We start from the raw sequence: 10,187 nt of genomic DNA, 5'->3' as shown, positions 1-10,187 counted from the left end.
CTCGGGCGAGTAACGAGTAGTGGCGAGCATGTTCGCTCATCACTAGAGGAGATGCTTCTGGATATGCTGGTGAGTTTTGTTTTGAAATGTCTTTTTTTTAATATTTTCGGTAATTTTTTCTGACATCTTGATTGCCCGGTTTTTCTTTCAATTGTATTAAATAAAGTATTAAATAAAGTAGTGAACAGCTTCCTAGTGGAAGACTCCTGAAGAATGCATCCCACACTTCTGTTAACCCCTTTTGCATCTGCCACATAAAGGCATTGTGTGCACATATCTAGAATCTGACTTACCAGTAGGGAACATGACCACTCGAAATGTCAAAGACAGCATGAATGCCAAATATCGCCCTGCACCTACCCACAATTTTTTGATTGATGAAAGTTCTATGGAGATTTAATAGAACAGTAGTATATTTGATCAACTACTGTTCCACTCAAAAGGAGAATTTTGGCAATCAGTGGGAGACTCAGCGATCTGAGTTCCTGGATCCAAGTTGGTAGGTACCTTCCTGATGGGACTGGGGGCGTAGTGTGTGTGCTTCCTACTTTCTCACTGATGGAGAGTAAAAAACAATGCATGTGTTCAATTGTGGATTTTCATCACTCAAAAAGATCTCCTGTGTTCAATCTGTGCTATGACCAGTGACCATGTATCACACCTATAACATCAATTACAATTACATGAGTTGAAGTGTGAGGGTCACACGGGTTGAGGTATTCTGTCGTGACTCTAAACACCAGTTCTTTTGACAGTGTGTGTGATGTTATTTGCTGCCGATGTTGCATTCTGAGGCCACATACTCTTAGAAGTATCTGAAACCACTGATGTGAAGTATTTGCAATGAAGGACCCAATCCGTTACACAGCAATAAAGTGAACATTACTGATGGAACATGTGTATGAAAGGTAGCAGGTATAAAACCTGACTCTTACATCTTTTTACACTGAGCCACATTAATATTAGTTTCACATGGTTACATTTTACTTGTTAAAGTTTCAGCAATACGGCATGTATGACTCGGATACTAAATTCCTGAGACAATTATCTTTTAATGTCAGCAGGCAACAGGATTACAAACAGGGTACATGATCTTTTCATGTTTTTGTATATATTAATTATCCATTTCTGGTGAAACCTGGGACCTCTTAAAAACCTCTGTAACCATCAAGCTCGTTGCCACCCAGCGAGTAAAATTTTCTTGAACTGATCCTTGTCCATCTGCATTATTTTGTGTTATCCCTGTGATGGGTACCTCTTCCAACATGGTCAGTGTCTCCATAAATTACCCTTACCTTACATATTCAATGCATGAATAAAAACTTCTATAACTTTCTTATACACTTTCGATTTCACTTTTTTTTTTAGATGCTAGTTTGCGGTCGGTGAATGAGAACACTACAGTTACATTTTCAGGATTCTGACCTGAAAGTGGATTCAGTCTCGGGTTCGCCCTGAACTACGTACAGCGGCAGTAGCTGCACAAACCTCTTTGATAGTTTCCTACAACGTATCCATCGGAGTCCAGATTCTTTGGCTCACAGAGTATTGTCTAGACATTGCAATTCAGAAGAGGACAAGACTGTTCTAATTCACAAACCACAAAGTAATATCTAGAAAAGTTTAAGTAATTGAATCATACTTGCAAAAAGTTGCAATTTTTCCAGGACAATCCCGTGAATGGGACCACAAAATGGGTATGAGAGAGGTTATATAGGTTTTTAGGGTTTTCCCAGGTATTTCTGATTTTGGAAATTGACATTTTTGTATACATTAGAATTAGAATGTTTAGGCAACATAAAGATCATATTACTACCCATAATATACATAGTGGCCTTCAGAATTTGTAGGATCCTTTGGATAGAATGGAAATTAAAGTAATACTTTATTTCCTGTTGCCAATAAAGCATCAATGCATCTTCCATAAATATGGGCAGTGTGGTGGTTCAGTGGTTAGCACCGGAGCTTTGCAGCGCTGGGGTCATGAGTTTGTGAGAGCAGGATTTATGTTTATCTATCCTGACACCATTTTTGATATTCGTCATGCATTTTCTCCTTTCCGGAATGGAGTTTGAGTCTGTGTGCATGTGTTGAAATAAGCAGTTTTTGGAACTGTCAACTCAGAAATAATGAAGAAACAAAACTAACAGTAGAACCGTTCCTAGACTCTTCAGAATTAACTTTAGCCAATGAGATGCATGTGTGCTAAGATTAGAGATAAGCTGAGCTATTGGCATTGTTACCTTTTATGAATATTAAATACCTGTAAAACCCTGACCAAGGAACATCTGCAAGGAGTTTCTATGTTCTTCCCTACTTGCATGAGTTTCCTCCCGGTTCTCCGGTTTCTTCCTACATTCCAAAGGCCATTGCAGGCACTTTCAGTGGTGAATACGGTTCAGCATGTACACACTCTTGGGTTACACAGAACAGTATGTATCAAGCTGTTCTGTTGGATTGGACCAGATAGGCTAGCAGAGCTAATGCTGCAGAATTTAGCAGTCATAATCATTACTTTCCTCATCAGTCTACCCTTTCATGCTATGAGATTATGGAAAATGTCTCAGACCTGAAAGTGTTCAAGCAGATTTTTGATAAGGAATGAAGCTCCCAAACTTCTGTTAATATGCTATTTTGCTTTCATATGTTTTTTCACCAATTATGTAATAAAAACTAAGAACTGAATTTTTTTAAAGTTTTTCGAATTAAAGCACATATTGTACTCTGCTGCTCCAATAACAGAAGATCGGGGCGGAGGAACGCTGCTGCCCTGTCAGGGTGCATGGCATCTCTACCACTGTTTTTATTATAGTCGAGTCCTGCCTGGGCCATTGTTCCTGTGATATACAAAGTAAAATACTTGTCCCAAAGTCCTGTATGCCTGTGTGTCATATGCAGAAAGATTTGATAAATCTAGGCTTTTTTCAGCAGTGCTAAACAACACTTTTCACAAACACATCTCATTCACAATAATCATCCTGTTATTACTCCACGTTATTAGAATAACTATGTGTGAGTACAGATGCGGCCTCCTATCTATACATATATGGCTGCTTCTAATGGTGTCTGTGATGACGTCACAGCGACAATGTTCCATGGCTGGTGATGTCACAATATGCGGACAGTACTAGATGCCGTGTAACGCCTGATTCCGTTGAGGGTTGTTGAAGGCGTTGGAGAGAGAAGATTTGTGGTAATCTGTGATTTAAAACATGGCGAACAAAAAGCGTTTCAAGCGTATTATCGTTCTGTCTGATTCAGAGGACAGCAGTGATGAGGATTACCATCAGGTGAGCCGTCACTTCTGTACATTATTCTCATATATAACCAATCTATGGTCTAATGGTTTATGTGATCAATACTGCTGATTGTTGGCTTCTTAATAGCTGATAATGAAGAAAATATTCCTTTTTGGGTATTGGGTAAATAACCAGCAATTTTAAAAAAATGACAAGAGTTTGTATCCATCTTACTAGACTGTTGCTAACAATTTTTACAATTATTAATATAAGAATAAAATGTCCCTGCCCCCCGGATCTGTTCACTCATGTGCCCTTGTGAAAACCAGAACTGGCCCCGTCTGTTATTTTCATACCCTTACTGATATTTCTGATGATTTATGTGACATTTAAAGTCTTATATTTCTTCTGTTTTTCTAGTCCCATCCTAAAAAAAAATTGAAACTTCCGGACCATCAAGAGGAAGCAGAATTCAATACTGGGATAAAACCTAGAGACCCAGGTACTGATCCCCGATACAATCTGGTCTCTGCTGATATGTGCCCCGGATATAGTGGGTTTATAAGAGCAGCTTAGCTCGGGATTGTAGGGTTTCCTGCCTCTGTAATTATTTTTTTTAATGTGTTGTGTGTGACTTAAACATGAATGGCCTATTATGAAAAGCTATCAGTGTTTAATCAATAGGGGTCAGAGCTTCTAACATTGTAACCTCAGTGTTGACCTTTGGGCAGCCATTTCTGGTACTGCAGCGCACCCATTGGGACTGGGTTGTAACCAATGAAGGGTACCATGATGACTTTTGCAGTTGCACTGTGGCCCATTCGTTCGCCCCTTCATTCTTTTGAAAAGACCCACACAAATTTTTAAAAGTCTATCCTAAGTATAGTCTCCAATCTTCACGTCCTGGAAGATATCTGTAATTGTCTAATATTGCTGTTACATATAATAACCATCTACTATATTCCTTTTCCTTTTCTTCCTCAGATATAATTCCATCTTTACCATCGTGCAGCAATGACATCTGCAGGTAGGATGGATCACATCTTCTCCAACGCTGAGCTCAGGTCCCATTGGGAGACATTTCTATTGAGTGTCCTTCATCCCAGCGTCATATAAGACTCTGGTGGTTCCTGGGCTCTGGATTATTTTATCTGATTCATTTTTATCTGTAATTTCATCCATAATTTCATTGAGTTTTAATATTAGAATTTTCCCAACTGATTCATAATTCTATATTTCTTTTTACAGTTCCACCAATGTCATTGTCATATCTGATGATGATGATTATTCTAGTGGCGAGGAAGCATCATCTCACAAACGTAAGGAGTAATTAGCTGTGTTTTCTAGACACATCCTAGGTTTTTGGTAAGGGACATATTCCATTGATCCAATTTATGTTCTATGTTATTCACAGGACTCAGGACTTCTGATAATGAAGCTGCCATTGTCCCTGAACAGTGCGCATCTCCAGTGATCGTTAGTGACAGCGATGATGATGACTGCATAATAATGGAACCAACATCTCCATTCAGTGGTCAGTGTCCAAAACTGTGGATTATTTCACAATCTATACAGATTACATATATTTCACCTAAATATAATCTAACAATAGACAGATGCGTCTTGACCTGATAGCCAACAAGTGGTCCCAGCCATCACGCTTAGAGTAGTGGCCATGAATATCTGGTGCCTCCTCACTCCCTTTCAATCAAGGACTGCAGATTTTGCTCCTCTCTAAGAATATTATACAGATGCCTAATGTAATAATTACCAAAGATGAAAAGATTTTCACTGCTCTATGTTTCCTTCCAGATACAGAATTATCCGGATACCTGGAGAGTTCCACCTCGGAAGAGCAGTAAGTTCTATAAAATTATAGGATATACTGTAAACCAATAAGTGGTGCACCCTACTGGTGGACATCCTCAGCCATCTGCTCAGTTCACAAAATCCAGCACTATTGCATCCCTTTATTTGCACCCCCAATCCATGTCAGGGTTTAGTTAGTCCCCCTCTCCTCCCTGTGTAACTCCTGACATCCCAATGAATCCTTCCACCCGCGCTCATATATCAATGATATTGGGTTCTTACATTGGCATTTTGGGATATTTATTTCAGTGATGATTCCTCCACCTGCCCGGACTCATAGCTAATTGCTGGCTGCTCCTATTGTATATGTGCCCCTGACCTTCTACCACTGGGGTGACTGGATCCCTAAATGGGAAATCCCTTCTAAATTGTAGGGGAAAGGAATGTTCTGAGATATCATCTAAGGCTTCATGTATGATCTTCCGTTCTTCTAGGCCTATTTGTACCATCGAAGGCTGCTTTATACAGGATATCACATGCCCCACATCTCCATATGTGAAAGATTTCCAAAAGACCAAGCATGAGTTGGCGACGCGGCTGTTCAAGCTGTACAATCGCACCGTGTTTGGGAACGAGGTAAAATATTATTATCCCCAGGTTGTACATCTATCATCTATATTGTGCTATCTGTATCTCTTCATGTAAACTTCTTTGTAATAAATCATCGATAACCTTTACTATTCCTCTGTGTAAAGAGTTATAGAGGTGCGGAGGTAGCAGTCACCCCCGGGCCCTGGTGCCTACGGGAGTCATTAGGACCAGTAGTCACAAGTTATACCTCCATATCGTAGTGTCCTAGAAGGGACTGCGTTTTCAACTTTCTTTTATTGAATTACTATATAATGTATTTTATTTCTTCATTTCTCATCTTTAGCTTCCTGAAGATAAAATACAATTTAAGTGGAGTAAAAGACTGAGGGCCACATCTGCATTCTGTTATAACATCTGGAAGGATAATGATCAATATTCCACTATTGAACTGTCGGATAAAGTGTGTGACTCCGCAGGTAAGTTTGATATGACAATCATATGGCAACAATGTGGTATTTTGATGGAATTAACAGATTGTTAGGACCAGACTGAAATTATTGCAACTTTCATAGCTTTCATAGTTCTTAACTGGATTGGATCATTGAAACGCCATCAAGGACCCTTTTTCCTTAATTGTGGGGAATCTGGAGGTGAACAATGCATAAAACACACATAAATAGTGACTTCCAGGGATGTAACTAGGAATTACTGGGTTGATGGATCAGAATAGTCAGCCGGGGTGATGGAGATCCTTCAGGTCATATAGTTGGTGAAATTTCCAAAGCTCCAGGGCATAAGTCTCTTGAGTCTTCCCTAAACTATGGTGTAGCATATTGGCACTTGTCATGTAAAGTATCTTTATAAGTTATACTAATTGTATATTTTCTATCTTTAGAGCGCCTTAGAGACACATTGGCACATGAATTGTGCCATGCCGCCTGCTGGCACATTGATGGCATGCAAAACGATGGCCATGGTCCACTCTGGCTATCCTATACTGAAATGGTCATCTCTGCTCACCCTGAACTACCACCAGTGAGCATGTATCACGCGTATGACATCAATTACACGTATAACTACGTGTGTGCAGGGTGTGGATACAGGTAAGGAGATATTTTATTATATAATTATAAAGAAACTACATTAATTCATCTAATATGAGATCAGAAGATCACTGAAGACTGAGATCTAATTTTCCATGAATTATCCATGTCCTCCCTCTAATAACTAATATTTCTGCCCTTTCTTGTCTGATAATCCATGTTTTTTCTGTCTCCATAGAGTCGGGCGCTTCACAAAAATCAGAGAAGAGAAGACATTTTGCCGTAAATGTGGGGGCAGTCTTCTCATTCAAAATACCACCTAAGATCCCGAGGACTGTCCATCTCCTTGAGATCATAACTCCATCCACACCTCAGGTAGACCTGCACTCCAGATATTACACCTGAATCTGGAAAAATCCAACAAAACCTGCAGAACCGTAATCCTGGCCGTATTACCAAGCAGAAGCGATTTATTGCTTCCGTTATCAAATGTAAGTATATATACCGTATTTTCCGGCGTATAAGACGACTGGGCGTATAAGACGACCCCCCAACTTTACCAGTTAAAATATAAAATCTTCTTAAAAGTCGGGGGTCTTCTTATACACCCTATGTCGTCTTATAGGGCCGGTGAATATGTGCCTTTTGGGGGGGGGGGGGGGGAGTGATCCTGATGACGAGGGGGCGTCTCACAGGAAAGTGAGTATCCCCCATTACCTTATCGTAGCGGTGCAGCGTGGGGGTCTCAGTGCTGGGAGTGGCGGCGGCGGCGGCTGCTGTGCTCTGGTGCGGCGGCTGCTGTGCTCTGGTGCGGCGGCTCCTCTTCTGTGTGGGGCCTCTGTGCTGTGCGGTGGCGGTGGCGGCGGCATATCTTTATCCAGTTGGGGCTCCTCCGGCATCTCCTTAGCCCTGGAGGCCCCGCCGCAACTCCATCGGTGCAATGCAGCGGCCATTTTCCCGGAGGCAGCTCAATAGGTGCGATGCGGTGGCCTCCGGGAAAATGGCCGCTGCTCAGATTCAGATCTCGTCCCGAAATCTCGGGACACGAGATCTGAATCTGAGCAGCGGCCATTTTCCCGGAGGCCACCACATTGCACCGATGGAGTTGCGGCGGGGCCTCCAGGGCTAAGGAGATGCCGGAGGAGCCCCAACTGGATAAAGATACGCCGCTGCCGCCGCCACCTCACAGCACAGAGGCCCCACACAGAAGAGGAGCCGCCGCACCAGAACACAGCAGCCGCCGCCGCTCCCAGCACTGACACCCCCACGCTGCACCGCTAGGATAAGGTAATGGGGATTACTCACTTTCCTGTGAGACGCCCCCTCGTCATCAGGATCACTCCCCCTCCCCACCCACCATATACACCGGCGTACAAGTCGATTCCCGGCGTATAAGACGACCCCCGACTTTTAAGAAGATTTTCGGGGGTTAAAAAGTCGTCTTATACGCCGGAAAATACGGTAGTATGTTCTATAAATTGCATAGTAACAATATACACAACATTCATACAATAGTCAGTGTCCAGTACATGTCGGGAAACAATGTCTTACATACTCACATTAGAAAGGATGGCAGATTTTTATGGTAAAGTTGTATAGTGACAGTATAAAGTGCACAATATTTATACAATCGTCAGATGCCAGTTCATCTCAGGAATCACATATGGCGGATTAAGATTACAATATTAAAAGAAATAATAAGCGAGCAAAGGAAATATCAATTTTTCTTAACTTTTTCTGTAAAAAGTTGATTGTGTTAACAAATCATTCCTATTATCCACATTCACAGAATATGATCAAGGATGCACCTCTTCATCTAAAAATAAGAATCCTGTCCACGGCCTGCATGTTTTTCCGAAGGCTATGAACATGGTGGACGACGTGACATCTCCAAGCAGAGACTATGCTGACAACTCCTGTGAGTGTACATCCTAATGGAGAGCTGCTATCTGCCAGAGTCCTCATAAAGCCTGGAAGAGCAGAATTATACCAACCATTGGCCTACTGCAGTAGAAGAGGAAGAGTGTGCTGAGAACATTTCATAAAATTAAAAATTAAGCAAAAAAATACAGAAGACCAAAGAAAGTTAACTCAAAATATATTCTATACATAAACCCTTCTGTACCATATAAAAATATAATCTCCTTCATTACTCAAACCACAAACAAAAACAAAAGAAATATATATATTCCAGATCTCCTTATTTCCTTCAGCTGTGTCCAGGTGCCTTCCTCAGATTGCTGAGATGCAGAATTTGCCTGACACCATGTCTGGCACTGCCTGGTAAGTGAGAGAAGTCAAAGGAAATCTGTTAGACAATCTGATAACGCAGTCACTAATAATTACAAAGGGAACTTGCTTTCTTTTCTGTTTTAACTAATGAGGTATTTTGGTAAAAAGAAGTTATTATCACCTTTCCAGGCCCGTACTTGTCACCAGGCACTGGATGTCCGATGCCTAGGGAGACGGGTTACGGGAAGCTGCACCAGGATGTAAGACACGAATACAAACCACTGTGCGTGATGGCACTACCGGGGTCAGAGGAGCTCCAATAAGCTCCCTGCCCTAATGTGTGGCATTGTACTCACACTGATGATATTGCTGTAGCATGTTGAGGTCACCTCTTCAAACTGCAGAAGTCACTGAAGAGCGCCACACAGAAGGAGAAGCATCGGGAGCAGGTAAGCGTGTAGAGTTGAAAACTGAGAGGGCTTTTACTGTAGACTGGAAATTAATGGGCGTTTTACTGTAGACCGGGGGTTAGAGCAACTTGTGGTGCAAAAGAAGGTCAGCTCATCTAGTCCAGCTTCAAGTGTGAATTATCAATAGTTAAAATCCATTTTTTATTGGTTGCGATTAAAACAGTGCACAAAAAATACCATTGTATGACCAAGTTTTAATTGCAACCAATAAATAATGGATTTTAATTAACCATGCCCCAAACATGAAACTGAATAGTGCGAGAGACAAATTGGAAGGATAACAGTGTGGGGGATGGACTCCGTATAAAGAGCAGTGTTGGACATCCCTGGCCGAATACCACATGTGGCGTCATAAACAAACTATTTAACATCCCCTTTAAAGTCCTTTCCCTTTTACTTGGATACCCAGGGCCATGGACCGTGTCGCTGCCATCGTGACCACCCCTTTAAAGACCATCAGACACGGTTTGAGTACCCCATGGCCCTGGCGCTCCAACTGCATGGCATGTGCATTATGGTGAGGTGCAGAATGGCAGCAGGGTATGGAGAAGGGCAGCAATAGGGGCTCAGTATGGAGAAGTATCAACATGAGGACTCAGTATGGAGAGAGGATTGATTGGTGGGCTCAATATGTAGAACATAGGGGCTCAGTATGGAGAGTGGGGTAATGTGCAGACTCAGTATGGAAAAGAGGCATTGTGTGGGGCTCAGTATGGAAAGGGCAGCATGGGGGGCTCAGTATTGAGAAGGGACAGCATGTAGGGCTCTGTTTGGAGAAGGGGCAGCATGTGTAGCTCATTAAG

General features: G+C 41.8%; 1 protein-coding gene across 1 annotated transcript; it reads left to right on the top strand.

The window, feature by feature from the left end:
- The first annotated feature begins 3,152 nt into the window (after positions 1-3,152).
- On the top strand, positions 3,153-8,845 carry LOC143809086 (germ cell nuclear acidic protein-like). The gene is made up of 11 exons (XM_077292246.1): positions 3,153-3,290; positions 3,660-3,741; positions 4,224-4,266; positions 4,488-4,558; positions 4,654-4,773; positions 5,052-5,097; positions 5,543-5,684; positions 5,983-6,115; positions 6,535-6,742; positions 6,921-7,173; positions 8,472-8,845. Exons 1-10 carry the CDS (start codon positions 3,213-3,215, stop codon positions 7,003-7,005), a joined length of 1,008 nt encoding a protein of 335 aa, XP_077148361.1. The 5' UTR covers positions 3,153-3,212; the 3' UTR covers positions 7,006-7,173; positions 8,472-8,845.
- Positions 8,846-10,187: the final 1,342 nt, after the last annotated feature.

The sequence above is a fragment of the Ranitomeya variabilis genome, chromosome 2 (assembly GCF_051348905.1).
Source record: "Ranitomeya variabilis isolate aRanVar5 chromosome 2, aRanVar5.hap1, whole genome shotgun sequence".
In the NCBI taxonomy this organism is placed as follows: Eukaryota; Metazoa; Chordata; class Amphibia; order Anura; family Dendrobatidae; genus Ranitomeya; species Ranitomeya variabilis.
This window is presented reverse-complemented; position numbering and strand designations above follow the sequence as displayed.

What these genes read in the sequence shown, in the direction of transcription:
- LOC143809086 (XM_077292246.1), top strand. Translation starts at nt 3,213, where the DNA reads ATGGCGAACAAAAAGCGTTTCAAGCGTATTATCGTTCTGTCTGATTCA. An exon ending in GATAAAACCTAGAGACCCAG is followed by an intron (nt 3,742 to 4,223) that starts GTACTGATCCCC and finishes TTTCTTCCTCAG; the next exon opens with ATATAATTCCATCTTTACCA. An exon ending in TGCAGCAATGACATCTGCAG is followed by an intron (nt 4,267 to 4,487) that starts GTAGGATGGATC and finishes TTCTTTTTACAG; the next exon opens with TTCCACCAATGTCATTGTCA.